The sequence below is a fragment of the Vanellus vanellus genome (genome assembly GCF_965231255.1).
Source record: "Vanellus vanellus genome assembly, chromosome: 16".
Classification (NCBI taxonomy): Eukaryota; Metazoa; Chordata; class Aves; order Charadriiformes; family Charadriidae; genus Vanellus; species Vanellus vanellus.
The window spans coordinates 4,459,275-4,480,636 of NC_138921.1; the positions used below are offsets into that span (position 1 = coordinate 4,459,275).

Sequence of the window (21,362 nt, forward strand, 5' to 3'; positions counted from 1 at the left end):
TAAAAAGTTCTTTTTTCTTACATCACATGGCAGAAACAGAGCCCTTTCCTTTCTGGGTGCAGGCAGGCTATCATATGTTTCCTCACCAACTTCAAAACTATGATGGAAGCAAATCTTTATTTACTTGTTTGGTGGTTTGTTTGATGATTTCCCCTGCCCCATATGGTAGGTTTTCGAAATAATAGAGATTAATTTCCTTGCTCCCCCTCCTCCACCCCCCAAAGTGGATTTTGCCTTACAGATGTTATGTTCAGTAAGGACTGAATCGTTTGCTAAAAATTGATCAAAATACCTGATCTTGAGCCACCAAAATGCTTTAAGTTAGTTATTTTCTGCCAATCTTTCATGTTTTTGCTAAGTTTAGCAAGTCACTGGTGTTAGGAAGTTGACAAATTCAGCCCAGATCAAAGGAAATGCCTTTGCAGACTTTATGCCACTTGCTGATGGAGCTCACTGACACTAGAAAGGAGAATCTAAGAACGCAGAGAAGTTCTCCCCGGGAGTAATGCAAACTTTGTTAAAGTCGTTTAACTGCAAACAGTTACGTTTCAGAAAGGAGCGGAACGGCCGAGTGCCTCGGGGCTCTGGACCCTGCTGTGCCAGTGGCGGGGGCGGCTCCCGGGGGCGGGGCGAGGTAGCCCGGGGACCCCCCGCCCGTCTCCGGCCAGCCGCAGCCGGGACGCGGGTCTGGAAACCCTCGACGGCTTTTGTTTGGTTTTCTCCTCCCTTCCCCCCCCCCCCCCCCGCCTTTACTCTGGGGTTAAAAGATTTCGCGCAAGAGGAGCAGCCGTCGGGCAGCCCCCGCCCCGCAGCGCTGCCTGTGCCGGTCCTGGGTAGGCGCCGCTCCACGCCGTGCCGTGTCGTGCCGTGCCGCGGCGGGCGGCTCCCTTGGCTCGGCGCCGCGGCGGGGTCACGCCTGCCCGGTGCGCGGCGCTGGGCTTTCTGAGCCGCCAGCCCGCCGCGCCGCAGCCCCATGTCCGCGCTCCCCGCCGGTACCGACATCAAGAGGGCTCTGGAGAACAGCCCCGAGACCAACATCGAGGATGAGCTGCCCGACGGGCCGCCGCAACCGCGGCCCAAGAACTACCTGCTTCTCAGCATCCTCGCCTGCTTCTGTCCCGCCTATCCTGTCAACATTGTCGCCTTCGTCTTTGCAGTCATGGTGAGTAGCACCTCGCCGGGTCCCCAAGCGACTTTCGGCTTGGGGCTGGCTGTTTGGCGGGGCAACCTCTGGCTCTCCGCACCAGCTCAGCCCCAGCCGCGGTGCTCCCACCTGGGACCTGCAGGACCAAAACGGGGCTGGAGGACCCGTCAGAATAACGGGCATCCCGCCACCTTTGTAATTGCTTGTCCCTGGCGCGTGTGGACAAATTTAGGTGAGGCAACAAGCCTGAGAGCATCAGCAGCTCAGTCAGGGTGTCCACTTAGCTATCCTAGCAGCAGATATAAAATGTGGAGTGAAAGGCAGTTCAAATCAAGTTTGCAATATCAGGCTATATAAGGGAGGTTTATCGCAATTAATGGGATTTGTTACATCAAGTAACTTGCACACTGAATTGGACATAGTATCTGTGTGTGAAAGTGGCAACTGGGGAGCAGAAATTAGATTTGCAAAGGAACAGATGTGGTTTCTATTTCAGTTAATCAAATATGATAGAAGTGCCTTTTTTTCCAGTAAACAGGTACTTTAGCCTGATACTAACTACTTGCTACAGTAATACATGCAACAATAAAGATTGTAGGTTGTTGGTAAAAACCCTTATAAAATTGAGTATTGAGTACACTGAGACAACAGCCTTCTTCCTACAAGCCATAATTGGTTTGCACAGTCCTTAATAATCCAGCAATCTCATTAATTTCAAAGGGCTTGTTAGAACAGAATCTTCTTTGAGTTTAAAGTTGCAAAGTCAGATCCAGAGTTTTCTAATAGGATACACAATCAGTGTAATCAGTAATACTGCAATGTATTTCTGTTGTTTAGGACCTGAAAAGGGTTTAAAACATGTTGTGTATTTTCAACCTTTTCTCTGATAGCCAGGCTGAAAAGGTAAAAATAAAGTTGTTTCTTTTTGCAATTAAGTATAAGAATAATTACCTATATCTGAAATGTACTAAAGCACACTCTTTTAAAACTGTAAGATTTTAGGTGTGACTTCCGATCATATTGGGATATGTGCTTAAGCATGATAATTACTTAAAGGGAACTATTCCAAAGCCGTCTTCACAACCTTTTTTGTCCAAATAAGTATTAGCTGTTTATCCCCCCCCCCCCCGCCCGCCATGTGGTTTTTTTGTTGTTGTTAACTTAACTATAAAATGTGCTCTTTTCCATGATTTGAGAAGATTTGGTACCTAGCATCCTTTCTGTCTGTGGACACTTAGGTTGCTGTATAAAGTAATGAGAGCTGATGGTCTGGGGCTGTGAGCATCTGTTCACTGTGACAGTACCTTCATCAAAGCACTAGGGCTGCACAGTTAACTGTCAAGGACAGAATTTGGCCTCTAAAGATTTTTGCACCCCATATGGAGAAATCTCCACCCACGTCCTAGTTGAAGTTCATGAAGGCTTTTGGAGTCAGGCTTAAGTAACTGTCACCAGGGAATATGTAGAAACCAGGGTGGGAAGAGCACTTCCTGAATGCTAAACAGTCTGTGCAGGTCTCAGCTGCCCACTCCCTTAAAGGGAGGAAACAAAAGCCAAACCAATAATCTGTAGTGTGTGTGAATGCCTTCTGTTTCAACATCATTCTTACTGAAAACCTCTTCTTTTTGATGAAGATGACGTTCATCTTCTTTGCAACAGCTGGATTCCTGTGCCTTTTAGAGCTGCAACCTGTAACTGCTCTGTTATCCTCAACTCCAAGTTCTGTGTTTTAACCTATACTGGTTTTATTTCCACTTCTGCTGGGGTCTACATTCTCTCTTTCTCAGCTTGTTTTCCTAGAGTTGCCAAGGGTTAATACTGAGATGCAAGAGTGGGTTATTTTCTTTTCTTACAGAAAGTACCTTCATAGTGCACAGAGCTTGCCTGAGACCTTGTGTCAGAAGAGATAAAGACTCGTAAAACTGGAGTTCTTTATAAATTTCTACTTCTTAGAATGGGCCTGGAAGGAAAAGTCCTGTTGGCTTCTAGAGGGGCATGGTTCAGCACCCTGTTTGCCTGTGTCATGCCCTCCTTAGGTGCTCTCAATTCAGACGATGTTTTCACTCTAAAAGTACAGTCTGGGCTCTAACACACCCCCGAATTAAATGACAGATCTGTCTTCAGCCTCTTCTGCTGCCCCATTTACAACTTCAGCACTGGTTTCCTCACTTCTTTCTCACCTTTGGGGGCACAAACCTTACCATTTCAGATTTTACCTCCTTCACTATATTTTTAGAATCAACCTCTCCCAAGTTCTACCTATTGTGATAATAACCTTTTCATGTTCCTTACCTCCTTTATGAAAGAAATCTGTTTCTCATGATAGTGTTAAGAGAAACCTAGTAGAGTGGACACTTAATGTTGATATACTGGCATTACAAGAGCAGCCCCCTCAAACTAGTTGCTGGTCACTTGCAGGTGTGAGGGTTGCTTGGCAGATTTAGCAGATGGAGATCTGTTTTCCACAGGGTCCTGGCCAGGACTCCTGGCTGTAGGATTACTGTTCTCCTCAGTACTCTTCTGCAGTTCCAGCCAGGTCCTGTCAGTTCTCCTGCTTCCTGTTGCTTCCAGCAGCTATATTGTGTTGCTGTATGATTAGCTGGCTTCACTCACTTTCCTTATTCTTTCTCACGTAGGTGAGACTACAGGCATCAGGGCAGGAGTGTGGGGTGCGGGTACCAAGTCAGGAGGCTTATGTGACAAAAGATTTCTCTGGTGCGAGGCTGTGACTAGGCAGTGTGTCACTGAGATCTTTGGCTCCATATCTGCAGTTGTGTCTTTTCCCCCTATTGTGAACCCAGAGAGCGCTTAGCTGGCAGTGAACTGGCAGTTGTATCTGAGAACTGGCTCAGGTGGACTGGCTGTATCTGACTGATGGAATCAGAGCTAGAGGGAGGCTGTGGGACAACTCTGGAAAATGAATCAGATATTTCTAATACTAGCACTGAGATCTGGTAGTTGAACAAACTTTAGCCTTTCTCAGTACAGCACCTTCAGGTGTTCTATGATCTGTATGTCAGACTACTCATCTAATTCCATAGGGCCTTACATTTGTAACAATTTCAAAACAGTCTCTCAAAAGCTATTTCTCCCTGATTGTTTGCTCCTAACTCCCTCTTTATGTTGACACATTTCTGATTAATCATTTGCATGTTTCAAACAACATGTGTGGTCAAGCTGTGACAATCTTGGCTCATCTGCCTCTGAGAGTAACAAGTTCCTTGACTGCATTTGTTACCGTTGGATTCAGATGCCTTGTCTGTATATTAGTTTCCCTAAGTAGAGACAACGAGCAAGATGGTGGCAGAAGTCATAGGACAGCAAAAGGTGGAACTTACTTTCTGAGGGGTTACCTCTTCTAATTGGGATCCTAATGAACCATGTGCAGCATGTTGGCTTTGGTCAGGACAGTGACTGGCATAGTGACCACTGTTCCTGTACAGCTGTACTTTTCTCTAGCTGGAAAGTTTATTTGGAAAGTTTATTATTTATACAGCTCTTTTTTTAAGTAGCTTATAGGTACTTGGACATCCAATACCACATGGGACAGCCTGTACCTACTTCAGGAATATTAAACAAGGCTCAGCAGCTGTTCTTAAGCATTTTTGCATGGCCCTTATCTTCGCAAAATGGTAAGCTTTCCCTCTGCAACAACACTTTCAACCTGTCCGTAGAGACACAAAAGTCCAGTATTTGTTTGCATGCTTCTGTGCAGCCTGCTGAGCAAACTCCCTTTTCATTGTGTCCTGCTTCATTTGCCAAAAAACGGAGATCAAGCCTGGTTCTGAACTGCTCCCCAAGTCCCCCCTCTTCTTCCTCCTTTCCTGTAAGTTGTTCACAGTGAGGAGTCAAACTGAGCCAGCATGTCTCATTCTACCTTTGGTCTGAACTAGAGTATGTCTCCTTTCCAGGCACAGCCAAATAAGGTTTGTTATAACCTGGCTCGTGCAAAGTGTAGAAAATGTCGATCAGAGAACTTTAGTCTTGTCTGCCCAGATTTTTAAGAGATGTAGAGGAGGATTTCTATGGAATCATTCTAAGATTTCTGAAGTAATTCAGTATTCTTTCTGCTTTTGCTCTGGGAATGTGAAAGACAAGATGCATATTAAAAGGGATTAATAGTTTGTAGCTAATTCAGCAGATTTCTGTTCATATGAGGTTAAGTTGCTTCATTGTTGAACTGAGAATATCTTTTATAAATAGATGTGTGTGAACCTGGTGAAGTCACTGAGATTGCTCAAGTAAATAAGCAGCTGCGGAACCATGGCTTTAATTTAGTTTATGACTTCATAGTGAGTGAGGTAGCAGAAACTTGAGAAATCATATGGTATTAGGTTGAAAATGGCTGAAATTTGTTTTAAAAGTTGGACAGACCGAATGTCACACACAGATGCTGTATTCTGTATATATTGCCTAGTCCTTGGAAATAAACAGGTGTAACATTTAAGGCTTAAGTTAATGTTGTCTATGTCTAACATTAAAAACTGGAAGCTTGATCCAAGGGCCCTTTGAAGCAGACAGAACTAAATGAATTTCAGAGCTTTGCATCAGACCCCAACCGCTTCCCCAAACCTCTTATTTTTTCTTGTCTAAGTTATGCCATTTAATTTAAACATCTTAATAAAGAAACTTTTGTCTCCTTCCTGTCTCTCCTAAATCCTCCTCTTTATCATTAATGCTGTTTTGCTCCTTTTCATCATGGATTTGTATTAAAATGACATTATTTATTAAAGTGCACAGGGTGAATTATTTATGCGGTACCTGCAGAAATCACATGGACATTCTCCAGACTTCCTAAATACATTAGTAAAATTGCACAGAACTGCAAGCTGGTGCTGCCATGTCTTGCTTACAACTCTGTCTCAGTCTTGAGACCACATTTATGGGGAACTGAGTTTAGAGTGTTTGCAGGGCCACTCTTTAGATGTCATGCAAAGCAAGTCTGATGGTGGGGAGAACAAAGTCAGGGCTGGGGTGTCAGTGATGCTTCTCCATGTTTCTCTGTGTTTCTCCCTGTAGCCAGAGTCACATTCATAGTTCACAGAGGCAGGAGGAGAAGTCAGCCTGCTTAAGACCAAGCTAAGCCATGTTTTTTCTGATACTCCTTTTATTGACCTTCCTAAATGTATTTTGAGAAAACCTAAGAAAGGTCGTCGTCTTCTGGAGACAGGACTCCTGAAAACAATGGAGTAACTTAGGTGAGAGAAGCTGTGCTAGCCACCCTTTGTAACAGGAGGCCACACTGGTGACAGAGGTGACATCGTCCTATTTTACTATGTGTTTGTGTCTGTCTCATTTCCATCTCTTCCATCTTTTCCCACTATATCCTCCAAGTCCGCTAGCCAACCTCAACAAAATTTGACAGCAGAGCAGAGGTATTAGTGATATTCTTTAGAGAAATAAAATAGAGAAATGTTTAGGCATGTAGGCTTCCAGGAAGAGAAGAAATGTATCGGTGCTCTCTTTAAGGGCAAGAGTGCATCAGCAGCTCAGCCTTTCTTAGACACCAGAGAATAAGTACCTGCACTTATCCTTGAGATGCAATTCTAGGAATATAAACTTCGCTGCTTTGGGACTGTCTTGGCACAAGTGATCTTACTGCAGCGCTAACACCAAGGATGCATCTAGCCCATTACCTTCTGTGTGCTCGCTAATCGACAGAACATACACAGATAATGTCCCTAATTATTTTTCTGCTTGGGAAAAAAGGCTCTACAACAATGCTTGGTATCCTCTGAAGTTCATTCCTTTCCTGCTTACCACAGTCTCAGATCTTTACTGTGTTGAATTAGCTGTTGTTCTGTCTTTGCTACAAAAAGTGATTCATAATTAAATCACTTTTCATAACAACACTTGGTGTTACCTCATGCAGTTGTTTTCTAAAGACAACCCGAATTATTTAGTCCACAGAACAGTTCATTTGATCAGGTCCCCATATTTCTCTCCCCACACCTCCCATTTCTGGGATATTTCCTGGAATAGAATCATAGAATGGTTTGGGCTGGAAGGGACCTTAAAGATTGTCTAGTTCCAACCTCACTGCTGTGGGCAGGGACACCTCCCACTAGACCAGGTTGCTCAAAGCCCCGTCCAACCTGGCCTTGAACACCTCCAGGGATGGGGCATCCACAGCTTCTCTGGGCAACCTGTGGCAGTGTCTCATCACTCTGAGTAAAGAATTTCTTCCTAATATCTAATCTATATCTACCTTCTTTGTTTAAAACGGGTATCCCTTGTCCTATAACTACATTCCCTGATAAGAGTCCCTCCCCATCCTTGCTGTAGGCCTTCAAGTACTGAAAGGCTGCTATAAGGTCTCCCCAGAGCCTGCTCTTCTCCAGGCCGAACAACCCCAACTCTCTCAGCCTGTCTTCATAGCAGAGCTGCTCCAGCCCTCTGATCATCTTTGTGTCCCTCTTCTGGATTTGCTACAACAGGTCCATGTCCTTCTTATGTTGGGGGCCCCAGAGCTGGATGCAGTACTCCAGGTGGGGTCCCACTAGAACAGAGAAGAGGGGCAGAATCCCCTCCCTCAACCTGCTGGCCACGCTTCTTTTGATGCAGCCCAGGATGCAGTTGGCTTTCAGGGCTGTGAGTGCACATTTCTGGCTTATGTTGAGCTTCTCATCAACCAACACCCCTAAGTCCTTCTCCTCAGGGCTACTCTCAATCCATTCTCCACCCAGCCTGTATTTGTGCTTGGGATTGCCCTGACCCATGTGCAGGACCTTGCACGTGGCCTTGTTGAATTTCATGAGGTTTGCACAGGCCCACCTCTTGTGCCTGTCTAGGTCCCTCTGGCATCCCTACTCTCCAGTGTGTCGACCACACCACACAGCTTGGTGTCATCAGCAAACTTGCTGAATACTTACGAGATACTAACGAACAGGTTATGACTGACCTGATTTTCTGAGGAAGTATGCTGAGATAGTTCAGTAGTGCAATCTGATAAAGAAATCTGGACTCAATGTCGTGGTGTATGAACTCAAACTCTCCTGATATTACAAAATAATTTTTAGCAATAATACTCTTTTAAAATTCTTTAATAGCATCTTATTCTTGCAAAAACGCTACTACAAACTGTGTTAGGCTCATGTACTAGAATACTTCAGTGTCCTTCATTGAATCCTTTCTTTTAAAATATATAGTATGGTTAAAACAAAAATTAAGTCAGAAAACCCTACAGTCTGTCTCACAAAAGACTAGAAGATCAATGGTCCTATCACACCTCTGTATGTAATTAATATAAAGCATCTACTAAATCATGGGTGGATAGAGATAAACTCAAGTCTGTTGGGATAATATCCATGTCTGATGCATACCTCAGGATGTGTATGATAATAATTATCAGTGTGTTCCAAAAATGCAAAGGGACAGAATTTCTAGCCTGTGAAGATGGCACTCAGATGTTTTGTTCAGATGACTTGTATGTCTTTGTTTTGGGTTGGTTTTTTTTTTTCAACCACCAGCAAACTACCTATCAATTCTTCAAACTTTTTTTTGAAAAGTAAAACATTGGAAATATAGGACATTAGTAAGCTTTTTTTTTTTAAGAAGTTTTCCTGAGGCTTTGTGTAAAAATGCAGCCCAGTTATGCTCTTTTTTATGCTTATGGTCATATAAAGCATAAGAGTTTATTTCGCTGCTAGTGAAGTGGCTAACTAACACTTCACATATACTACAAAAATATTTCCAGAGATAAAAGCCACTGATCTATGCAAGTGGGTGGATTGGAGTGGATTTGACAGCTTTTATGCTGGTGTGTACAAGAAAACTCATCATATGAGTATAGCCTCACCACTGAAAATAAAAGAGCTGGAGTTGCAATGAAATATACTGAAAACGAGTGGAACAGAAAACTGCACTCACTACTTACCTTGGACTGTTGGCAGTGGATGTTTATTTTTACAAGGCAAACACCGTTTTCTAAAGTCTTTTCTACAGCACCAAGGTGCATAGAACTTACTCTTTAGTTCAAAGCAGTTGCATTGGTTTGTGTACAGATTTCGGTTTTAAAAAAAGTCACAAACACTCTGTTTCTCTTCTACAGGCGTTAAACAGCTATAATCAAGGAGATATAGAAGGGTCAAAAAGACTGGGTCGCAATGCACTCTGGGTTGCTGTTGCATCGATTATCATTGGCCTTGTCATCATTGGAATCTATTGCGTAGTTCATTTCACAACGGTAAGCAAAATGCTACTAGTTCCAATGCAAGCAGTTCTTCTCTATGCACATTTAGCATATGAAACTAAAGATTGTCAGAAGTATCTACTAATGTTAAAATGCAGGGATGTGTGCATGTTTTCCAAAAGAGCAATTTTTACTTATTTTGCAATTTAGAAAATTCTATTGTCTGTGGTTAAAGGCGACCAACTATGCCTTAGCAGCAGTGGATTTTCTAGAAACTCTTGAAGGTACCATAGATTTTTCCAATTTTGACCAGTTGCTTTTTGGTTTTTTCTGCCCGTTAGTTTCACCATCTGCAAGACCAAGTGCATAGAGGTCCTTAGATTTCAGGTAATAGAGTCCCCGGGTGCTAAATTTCAGTCTCATAATCTGTCCAACATATGTTTTAACTTTGCAAGGAGAAAATGACAGTCAATTACTGTTTGACTGTTTGACATAAAGGTGACCATAACTGTATCAAAAGTGACCACAAATGTAATTTTGATTTGGCTTGCTGTGGGAGAAGGTTGTTCACTCTCAGTGCAGTGTAATTGATCTGCCTTCGTATGCCTGGAACGATAGTGAAGAAGCTCGATAAATGAATCTCTGTATACACAGTGGTTATCCAGATGGATTAGAACCTTATTTGGAAAAGAGGACAAAAGTAATTAGGTTATGGATATCCTTTCTTAAGGTTGTGCAACAATATGTTGTTTTCTCCATAGCAATGTGCACTTACCATTAAAATAACCAATTTAAAGCAATTTATTATTGGCTCTTTTCATTGGAGAGCCTTTCATTGCGCTGTATAAACTTATGTATGAACTGTAAACAGAGATCACCATACCACTGAAATGCAGACGTCTCTGGGGAGTGGAATGGAGTTAAACATGTACAACATTTTCGGACACAAACTTGAAGTACACTGTATTGAACTGCAGGGAAGTTAGTGGAGGTGGGGTCCATTTCTGGATATTAGTGGATATTAGTGGATGGTACCACAGAATTAGAAGCTGACTGTATATTCATTAATTCCCCATGCATTTTGCAAGCATGAATCTCTTTGGTTCAGCTTGTGTTCAGTTTGTTCAGCCTTCACAGATTTGAAACCAAGTCACTTCAGGCTGGGTGTGCCAAGTTTTGTAATTGACAGCAGCAGTAAGTTCCTCTGTTGCTTCTACTACCTTAGTCATCATTTCTCAGTCAAGGATAGCAGCTCATTTTTTTTTTTTTTTTTTTAAGTAGGAGGAGAGAAGGGCAGCATGAGGAGTAACAGACAACACTGACCTGAAGCATTCACATTAACCAGGGCACGCTACTTACATTTGGTCGTAGTCAACGTTTCACTTTCGCTACAGTAAGGACCCTGTGTGCTGAATGTGTGAATGCTTCTTTGTGCCCCCTGTCAGATACTAGTGGTAGTTAGCACTTTACATCTAGCTAGTATTTGCAAGAACCTCTCTCTTACCCTCAAGGAAGTAAGCAGCAGTAAATCAGGATAATAAGAAAAAACCACAAAGTCTTAAGTTTTGTCTTTTGAGATTTTTTAAATTGGTTTGGATTGTTTGGGGTTTTTTTAAGAGAAAAATCTGTTAGATGGAAGCATTGCCAAGTGCCTGGGAACCCTGATCATACTGTTAATTTCTATATTCCGTGAATAGCTTCCATAGAGGGCTCTTGGCCAAATGGTACCTTGAGTTTTGTGAGGACTCAAGGTTTACTGGATTACTCTCTGGCTTTCCAGTCTCTTTACTACCCCCCACCTCCCTCTCTTACGTGTCACCCTCCAAAGAGCCCTTGCTTCTAAGAAAGTATTTGATGGGAGCAACAATCATCTTTATTCTGATGTGAAAATGAGTGAACAGGAGCACCCAACTGGCCTTTCCACCCTCCATGCTTGCCTGAGTGTCCTTTGTTGCCTTACTCTTGGACACTTATATTTTATACTAAATTGTCCTTGAGTTTCACGTACCACTGCTGCAGATGGCCTTGCATGCTCCATGCAGTTATCTCGCATCCATTTTTACCTTGGTGATGAGTATTGACTAACAACCACTTTGCACTCTGCTAATGTGAAATGAGTGTAAATTACTTCTATGCTAACTTTAATATATATGGTTCAATATTAGTAAGACAGTACAAAATGGACTTAACAATATGATGGTCAGCTCTGTAACTGATTTATGTGATTACTATTAGGAACAGATTTTGTTTCTGTGACCTACACATGCATTTTTACTTCATCATTATGTCTGAAAAGGTTGACCCTTCCAGGATTCATTACTGTGTGTATTATCCACATGAAATTCATCAACTACCATATTACCCGGTTGTTCCTGCTGACATTCCTCATGACTTCTTTTGGTCTTCAAAGCATAACAAGACTCATTGCAAATTACCATTGGGAATACCCCCTTGTATTCTCCTTCCATATTCTTGATATATCTATCCCTAGAGCTTGTTGTTTACCATCCTATGATCCCATTTCTAATCTGTGTTACTACTTTATCTGTTCTCCCATGAATGCTAGAGCTTCTCACAGAGGGTGTTACTTGAGTATTCATAAATCCTTTGATAAATTTCACTAGCTCATTCTGATTTATCCATGGTTCTGCTGACAGTATCAAAGATGCCAGCTGTAATGAGTTTGAGGACTGGATGAGCCTCAGGAGTTCTTCCACAATGTTCCAGGTCTGCGCTTCTGGAAGGCAACAAACCTGAGACATCCAAGTCAGGTTGGCAGGAGGGAATCTCTGTCAATTGTTACACAACTTGTCCTCTTGGTACAGAAACTTGGTTCGGGCTCAGATGGCTCTGAAGTCTCCCTCAAAACAACTCCTCACCTTCTCCCAGGGGGCTGGCTACACATGTCCTGGAAAGGCAGATCTGCAGGCCAAGAAGGAACCTTCCTTCTGCCGGAAGTCACAAACTTCAGGAATTCCTCATCATGGAAGTCTCCGTTCAGTTCTTGTTCAAGTGTAGTCTTTAGTTTTTCATCCTTTGCTTTGTGGAGCTCAGGCACTCCCCTCTTCATAGTTTCTGTGAAGATCTTCTTGGTCTCCTGTTTGTACACCCTGATGGTCTGCAGTCTGCTGACCTTCTGAAGCTCTTTTCCCTGGAGACTAAGTGCTTCAGTCAGAGTACCGCTCCCGCCAGAAAGGCCACTAATGTCCCATCTCCAAGACAGGCAGCAGGCACTCCTGCAGCTGCAACCTGGACAGCTGCATCCTCCTTCCGAAGCTCCATCTGGGTCAAAGTATCCAATATGACAGGCAGTTGCTTCAGCAGTTTTGGGAGTGGTGCCCTGTGGCTTATCATCACCACTGTTGCACAGTGCCAAGCAGTCCCTTGCTGTCTTCAACAGAGTTTCTGGATCTCCTTCTGTGCAAACTCACAACTTAATTACTAAAAAGCTTCTTTGCTGTTCTTGAGTCTCTCTTATTGAAACCACTGTGAATTGAACACTCAAATGCTTCTCAATCTCTGGACCTAGATTCCTTCAGCATTCACTGGAAAGTAGTTCATCTCTATGAATGGTATTTCTAGAAGACCAGTTCAATGAGGTCAGTGACTAACTTGCTGAATTTCATTAGCCTCTGAGTATCAAAACCCACATGCTCTATTCAAAATTCCAACCAAAGTTATTGAATTGTTCCCCCATCTCCTCTTCTGGCTTTTCAGTACCCAAACGTACTATGTTCCATCTTGCTCAGGAAAGGAATTAACTCCTGTGCTTTAAACAGAGCTGAGCAGGGCTCCCATGGTATTCCACATGCCCCAGCCAGGAGGAAAGCATGTAGTCAGGGGTACTGAGGGTAGAAATGGTAGAAGCTGCAGACAGAGGAAGTGCAAGAAATTCCTGCTTTGAACTAACAGTGACATTATATCCTCAATAATACCGGTAGATCTGGGAAGAAGATGACCCTTTCACTTTTTTCTGAAAAAGGGGGCTCTGAGCCTTGAGCTTCCTTGCATGCCTTCTTTAGTTTATTCAGTTGCAGAGCAACAGTAGCACAGGAATAGCAGCAGGTGACACCTATGCCTGCATGGAAGAAACAGCCTTGAATTTTCATTTTGAAGACTTACTCAGTGCTAAGCCAGCTCAGAGCTTCTGCTGCCTTGGAGGGCCTCATTTGTCTTTAACACTGGCATGTTATCTTTAGCAAACATACATTAAGATATATAGTGATACATATGGATATATATAGCCTGGAACAGGGCCCACCCAGCACTCAGGAACCATCTACATTCTGCAGTCATGACCCTGAATGTAGACAAAGGGAAGCTGTCACTTACATTGCTGTAGTTAACAGCCCAGTAATAAAACTTGTCTGTCTTGATCAATGTAAACTGGTGTGTTCCTTGTTATGCTGAGGAGTCACTGAGTGTTAAGCTTTGGTGTGTGCTGAATAAGGGCTAACCCCCATTTCACACTCGGCCAAATTTATTCGTACTCCATTCTGTAACTTATTAACAATGTGTAGTAACGTACTACATTCTGTAACTCCTCCCCTGTCAGCTTCTCCTGCACTCCTACCTTGCCAGTCCTGAATGCTGAATTACACTTCCATTGCTTGCTCAGATGTAACTTAAACCAGTATCTGTGTCACCACCCAGTCTAGCCTTGCATATGGGCCTGTAGGCATGTTGTCCATCAAGAACTGCAGTGAGAAAAGGGACGTATTTGTCTTCCATAAGGAGACATCACTATGAACTGAAACAGTGCGGAGCTGCGTGCCATAACCTGCACGAGGCCTTAATCTGCTGTAATATGCCTGGTTGGAGAGTAAATGGCAAGATACCTCATGACAGGTGACACTCAGTTGTGAACCACATCCTGAATCCTGCCTCTAGTTCTGATGTCCTTGTCTTAAGAAAGATGCGGTATACACACACGCAACAAAGAGAAGGGCTGCAAGGTACGAAAAAACCTTTATATGTGGAAAGACAAAATAGACACAATCTCTTTGGCTTGGGAAGGAAAGACTTATGAAACAGTAATTAAAGGCAGTGAAATAAAAAGTGATTATTTGTTGTCTCTTATGGATGAGATGAAGGGGTATCAGAGGAAGGCAGCTTTAAACAAGAAGGAGGTACTTTTCTATGTGACATTCAGTGCAGCTCTGGGACTTCTGGTTGCTGTGGATGCAAAAAATACAAACAATTTGAAACAGCAAAGAGTGAAGTTACAAAAAAAAAAAAAAAAAAAGCTTAAATGCAAAGATGTAGATATAATCTTGGGCTCACAAAGTTTCCAAGCTGCAGCTTGCCAGAGCTGGAAGGCAATAAAGGGAGAAATACCACCCTGGATGTAGCCTTTTCTTATACATTCCCTTTAGGCACTTGTAGCGTGTCACTGTCAGATGGGATGCTGCAAAGATGGCTGTTTGCTCCAACCCTGTACCACTATTCTTATGCTGCTTTATGAAGCCTGTTAGTCGCCTTTCCACTGACTTGAATGGATTTGGAGTCAGCCTTCCTGTCTCTTCCTAATTATTCTGATCAGCAAAAGCTAATAATTTTGTCAGTGAGTGAGTGCTCTCCAGTAGTTTATGATCTGTGTTTTCAGAGCGGTCTCCAAATTTTTGGAGCAGATTCCAAATTCTGTTTTGTTTTGCTTTTTGATACCACAAGATGTTTGCTGTCTTTGGATTTCATTTGAGTCCCACCGGCAGGATTTAGGGAAACATAATCCTCGGCTGGAGCCTCTTTAATTAAGTGAAGGATACCCTAGGTATCCCAAACCCTTTTCTTTACTGGATCTCAACATGTCATATTCTACTCCATGCTACTATGGGAATCACGCATTCTTACTCCATTGCTGGGTTTTCTGCATAGCCTGTTTGTAGTCTGAAACAATACGCAGCTTCTTACAACACATACTTTTAGACTATCTCTAGTATCTGAGTGACACTTGACAATGCTGCTCAGGGCAGAATGTGAAATTTGCTTCCCAATTGAGCCACAAAGTATATCATATAAAGCATGTGTCTTTTATGCACCTCTTTAGTGGTTTTCTGCAGTCTAGGCAAGTAGCAATCACGGAATCTTCAGAGTTGGAAGGGACCTCTAGATATCATCTAGTCCAACTTCCCTGCTAAAGCAGGATTGCCTAGAGCACATTACTCAGGACTGCATCCAGGCGGGTCTTGAAAATCTCCAGAGAAGAGGACTCCACAACCTCCCTGGGCAGCCTGTTCCAGTGCTCTGTCACCCTCACCACGTAAAGAAGCGTTTCCGTGTATTTGAACGGAACTTCCTGTGTTCTAACTTGTGCCCATTACCCCTCGTCCTGTCACTGGGAACCATTGAAAAGAGCCTGGCTCCATCCTCCTTCAACCCACCCTTTAGATACTTGTACACCATAATAAGGTCTCCAATGAGTCAAGTAGAAATGTGGAGAACTAGTAAGAGGTGTTAGAGTGAAGTAAAGACACAAACTTTTCTGTAGAGCTCTGACTGAGATAGTGACAGTTTTGATATGAGGAAGGGTAGCCAAAGTACTGAAGGAAAGGAATGCAAGCAACTCCTGCCAATGGACCAGTGTCCAAGACTGTTTTATTTCACATCAGAAGTTTATTGTCTTTGTTTATCTTGAACCCCAGGGCCGCAGGCAGGGTAGAATTATCTTCTTGTAATAAATTATGTGTGCGTGACTCTGGAATTTCATGCAAAACATTATGATATTTTAATGCTTTCATAGAGGAGCATGAACTTCTGGCCCCTTCTTTAATCTCACTTGATCTAGAACTTCAGCCCAAGGAAGCCACAGAAATACCACCTGTCAGCATGGCTTTGAAGGAAGACAGAGACACAGCCAGGCTGTGCAGAAAGTACTAGCTTGTACTGTTTCATAATCAGTAGTTTCCTAAATCAAGCATATGTGCAGTAATGCAACATTGATAATTACTGATAGAAAGAAAAGGAGTAGGATTTAGACTGTGCACCAGGGACAGATGTATACATACATTTTTCTTACTAACTTAGAAATAGTTCTTCAGGGGGAAAAGGCATGCAAGATTATTTTTAATATCTCTTCTGTCCCCTTCCTGAGGCTCTCAAAAGCCTTTGCAACTATTTTACTGAGTGACTGTCTCTTTTTCGGAGACAAAATAAACTGGGGGCCAGTAAGATGACAGAAATTACACAGCAAGCCTCTAGATGTTTACATTGAAATCCTGTTCTCTGTACCTCACCATGGGGGGGGAGGGGGGGGGGGGGGAGTCAAGGAAGACTACCCGCCTTTCACAGCAGGGATTGACCTGCCAATAACTGATAGAGCAGAAAGTCTAAAGTCAAGGCATTCCTATTGTCTTTTAAACACATTAATTCTTGACGCCCACCTAGCCAGTGAGCTCATACCACTGCTTTTCTATCAGTGAGAGCGCTAACTGATTCTCTCCTTGATACCTTGCCTCTTTTTACTTGATTTGTAAAATGCAAGAGCTTAAAGTCCTCTACCTGTCTATCAAACGTGTTCAGTCAGCTCAGAGGCTCAGTAGTGGGCAGACACATGAAGGTGCACAGAGGTAATGTGATTACATCAGCCTATTTTCCTTAGCAAACAACATTAAAAGTTCTGGTTCAGTTGTTTCATCTGTGCATGAAGGTAATGGATAGATCCAGAGAATCTGCTGTGGGATTTGCTTCCCATTTGCTGCCCATTGGAGACCTGAGTAGCATCCAAGAGACAATCAACAAAGGAGCTAATGCTGTCTGCAGGATATATTTACTGTTTAGTGTCTCGTGTCCTAGATTTCTCTTTAAGGAGCTACTAAAAGGTAGCTGCTTGATGGAGAGGATATTTTGGACTCCAGTAGAGAGCCCAGCATCTAGGGACAAGTCAGTACATCCACAGGTAATGTCTGAGACCTACCCCCAACACAAGAATTTGAGGGAACTTCTCAGATCTTTCCTCTCCTAATGCAGATGCACAAGAGAGGTTACTCAGTCCTTTTAAAAGATCTGTTGTGTATTGCTGTTGTATTTACCAAGTTGTCTACTGCTGCAAGTACTTTTCTTGCCTGACTGTTTTACGTACCACTTCAAGGAAGCAGACATGCTGTTGACCTCATGAAACTTTGTCAAATAAGAGCCCATTTCCTGGAAATGAAAGATCCTAACTTGCATTGATTCAGGTAAGCCAGTCTAAAAATGCAGTTCAGATTGACAGATGACCAGTGCCATTAGAAGCTCAGCTCTTTGATTCAAAACTGTATTGAACCACTAATCTAGAGGGATGTTTGTTAAGAGAACAAGTGCCACTAATGTGGCATAATGTATCCATTAGATCTGTAGAATTAATAATTTAAACTCACAAGGCAAACTCTGTCATTTCCTCCTTTAAAAATACGTATTTCTGTGTCTTTGCAGCATGCTATCTGAAGACCAGGACTGTACTTGGAAGATATCATCATGTAAATCTCAGGAGGGGAAGAAGAGAAGGAAACCTTCATTCCAGACTGTTAGATTTGACACTACAAGTCAGCAGAGGCATGTTGCTGGTGGATGAACTGATAGTCCAGTTAGTTAATCAGCATGGCGTGACCAGGTTTTAAAAATTATTTATTTATAAGGAATCTCAGTATAAAGCAGCATTTTCTCTTTTAACCTGATGTATAACGAGATCTTGCCCTAACAACTCCCTTTTCTTTCTCATTTACATGGAATGTATGCTGGATCCATGATGTTCCCTGGCTGACCCTAGCCAGGCAAAGCCAAGGTATCTAGACTGTTTATAGTGCACAATGTAAGATCTGATGCATAGCCTGCTGAAGCTAGTAGAAGAACTCCTGTTGCCTCCAGTGGCTTTTGGATAAGGCCATTAAGGATTTTTTATTACTTTAAAATAGTCTTGACATAACACAATCGTAACCATGGGTTTGTGATTTTATCCTGCTATGTGATTTTATAATGCCCTGGGGGTACTCTGACTCAGTGGCTGCTGTCTTCTGTCATCCTCAGCTTTTAGATCTTTACCTTGGATTTTTAACCACCTGGGACCGATTTCAATCATTTGATTTTTAAGAGACACTCCTCTTCCATAGCATCCATATTTTTTTAATATTTTTTTTTGTTGTTGTCTTTCATTGTCAAACTCCCTTGACTTAGCTCCAGTCCTGCATTAAAGTTGCACTTATCATATTTTCCTCTTTAAACTTCACATATGTAAAAAGTTCCTATTTTTTATCTGACAAAAGATCGTTTTAAATAGATGTTCTTCTTCATCCTTTGTTATTGTTCCTCGAGGAAGTCATATTAGTTTCATTGTGTTCTGCTTTGTTCATGTCTCTCTTTGCTTAGTTCATCCTCTCATCTTGCTATGAATAGTCTATATATCAACGCAGTTAGAGATGGACAGACTTTTGTATCCTTACATAGTTACATACACTCTTGTTGATCCTAAGATATTACTCAGTGAACAGCTTTAGGTTACAGAATTGATGGCCTCTAAATTACTGCAGTTTCTTAATACTTTATAAAAATTTAGCATGGAACAGCTGCTTTTATTAGCTGAAAACTATTTGAAAGTGTATATTTGTTTTGTTGCACAAATATACCCTGTTAAAAGCAGTAAGCTCTGGTGAGCATTAAGACAGATGGCTACATCTTCAGCGGTTGTTGCCCCATTTGCTTAATTGTTACTACATCTTCAAGCAAGCTATGCCAACTTACACTTCCTCTCCTTCCACTAAAGTAAATCTGGACCGACTACCCAGAAATGCATGGGAGTTTTGCAGGTGCAAGTGAGAGAAGAATCATGCCTGGCAGGAGTAGAACTACCTATTAAAAAAAAAAAATTATTTCCCAGAAACCTTTACCTGTTAAAGTTTATGCCTGGAAGTAGCATGTATTTTCTGTGCCTTGATATTATACTTTTAATGTGCTTTTTGGCTTTTCTTTCTGCCAAATTCTATTTTTCATTGAAGTCAGTGATGCATCGCCTGTCCTTAATTACTCTAGTATAAAACTTCATGAACACTGGTGAAATCAGTTGATTTCTTCGGCATTTACACTGATCGAATTTGTCCATGTGGGAATCTTGCCACTGGTTTTGATGATTCCAAGAATTGGCTGTTCTGTGAACTCCTCTTTGGTTTTTGAATACTATTTCAATGGTCTGATATTGTCTTGTGGGACTTCTAGCAGCTTGCCTTATTATCAAATATGATAGAACTGTCATTGAGAAATGGAATAAAATTACTTTTAATTCATGTTCATTCTGGTATGTGGGGAGCGTCTTTCCTAAGTTTTGTTGCCTCTTCTATTTTAAAGTAATATCCCTTTTTCTAACCCCTTGGACAGTTTCAGAATAATGTGCATCAAAGGAAAAGCAGTATTTCTGGCCTATGTGATACTATACAACCAGTCTCTACTATAGCTAGTGCATTCAGAAGTTGCTAGAGATCAATTCATGCTCAAAATATTAGCAAGGTAAGCTCTTTGCTTTATTTTCAAAATAACATCGAGAAAGAGTGTTGAGGCCTTTCCAAAATGGTCCCTCGGTGGTCTCTTCAGGGCTTTCCTACCATAAGGGGAAAGTGGTCAAATGAGGTCACCAAAGGAGGTCTCTCAGCATGTAAGAGGTCAGATTTCCACCACCTTGAATTGCTGGCATCAAAGTAAACACCATTGCATTGCCGTAGTAATAGTTTTCTACATCAGTGTACTAAGAATCAAAGTGTGTACCAAAAGTTTCATCCTTCTGTGAAATATTTAAATTCCAGTACTGTAAACTAAACCACAGATAGTGGTGTGAGATGGCAGAAAGATTTCCAAAGTTATTTGGGCAGTAGAGGATAGGGATAGGCAACTTGAAAGTGCCTAACAAGGATATAGATCAATAGGAGCTAGACACTTGACTTTTTCAGATGCTCTTGAAAACCATACTGGAAATCTAACTTGCATCTTGATGCTCATAAATATCTTTGAAGTCTTGCTCTTAATACAATGGCTCAATTCTCAATTATATCTTCAGTGTTTCTGAAGATAAATGTTGCTACCTTACAGTGCTATTGATTGGTATAAAAATAAAGGCTTTATATTAAACCACTTAATGTGACAGAGGGGAAAATGCAGCAATTCCTCTAATGTCCTTTAGTGCTTCTATGTCATAGGTAATCTTATTTTTGCTTTACTAATGTACTGGTATCTGTTCTCTTCATTTATTTATGTTTACATAAATTTTCAACCATGTTTGAGAAATGCAGCTTGTGCTGGAAATGAATATGGTCCTTGTACAACCAAATCATTCTGTTGTAGGTGTGACAGTCTCATACAAAGTGAGGTATCAAATACAGGGAAGCTAAATGACATTTTATTGCCCAAATCAGCAAGACCCCTGGTAACAGCAGTGGGCGTGGAAGGCAGAATGCAGTTGTCTGAGGAATTAGTGCCTGCCTTATATTTGAGGGGCATATAAACAAATTCCGTTATCTATGACAAGGTCTGGAAATTACCTGTTCTTCATCGTCATGCGTCTAGATTTGGATTTGGCCCGTTGTTATTCTGCATTGCACTTACCATTTTTTAGTGGGAAGGAAAAAAAAGAAGTTGTAATACGTATGTGCTGAATGATGTTATTTCATTAAATAGGTGGGGGGAAAAGCAGTAAAACATATTTCAATTCAACATCTGTGTCCTGGGCAGGTGAACAGAGTCTTCCTAGCACAGTGCTGCTCCAGTCTTCCTGCACGCTGAAGGCACCAACTAATGCCTGAAGTCAAGCTCTCTTTTCCTTCCTGCAAGTATTACAGGCAGAGACAGATGGAAACTTGAAATTGCTGGCCTCAGCTCCTGGATCATGTTAGCATCTTTCGCTTATTACGGGGCAGCTGCATTCTGCAAAACAGCAGTGTGCATGTATCTTGATATGTAACCCTAGAAGAGGGCTTCTAAATATAAGAGGAGTTTCTTTGCTGCCGTATGAAGGGGGTCAGCCAGACGCTTAAACAACATGCGGTGTATGTTTCATCAGATTGCACAGCAAAAAAAAAGAAAAAAATCAAGGGGACAATGTGACATTAAATTCTTAGGGTGCCTCCCTGCAGG

At 42.0% G+C, this 21,362-nt stretch overlaps 1 protein-coding gene across 1 annotated transcript; it reads left to right on the top strand.

Moving 5' to 3' along the window:
- Positions 1-973: 973 nt before the first annotated feature.
- TMEM233 (transmembrane protein 233) lies at positions 974-19,519 on the top strand (the record flags this gene model as incomplete). Its single annotated transcript, XM_082491718.1, has 3 exons — positions 974-1,162; positions 9,195-9,329; positions 17,685-19,519. 3 exons carry the CDS (start codon positions 974-976, stop codon positions 17,694-17,696), a joined length of 336 nt encoding a protein of 111 aa, XP_082347844.1. The 3' UTR covers positions 17,697-19,519.
- Between the last annotated feature and the right edge of the window lie 1,843 nt (positions 19,520-21,362).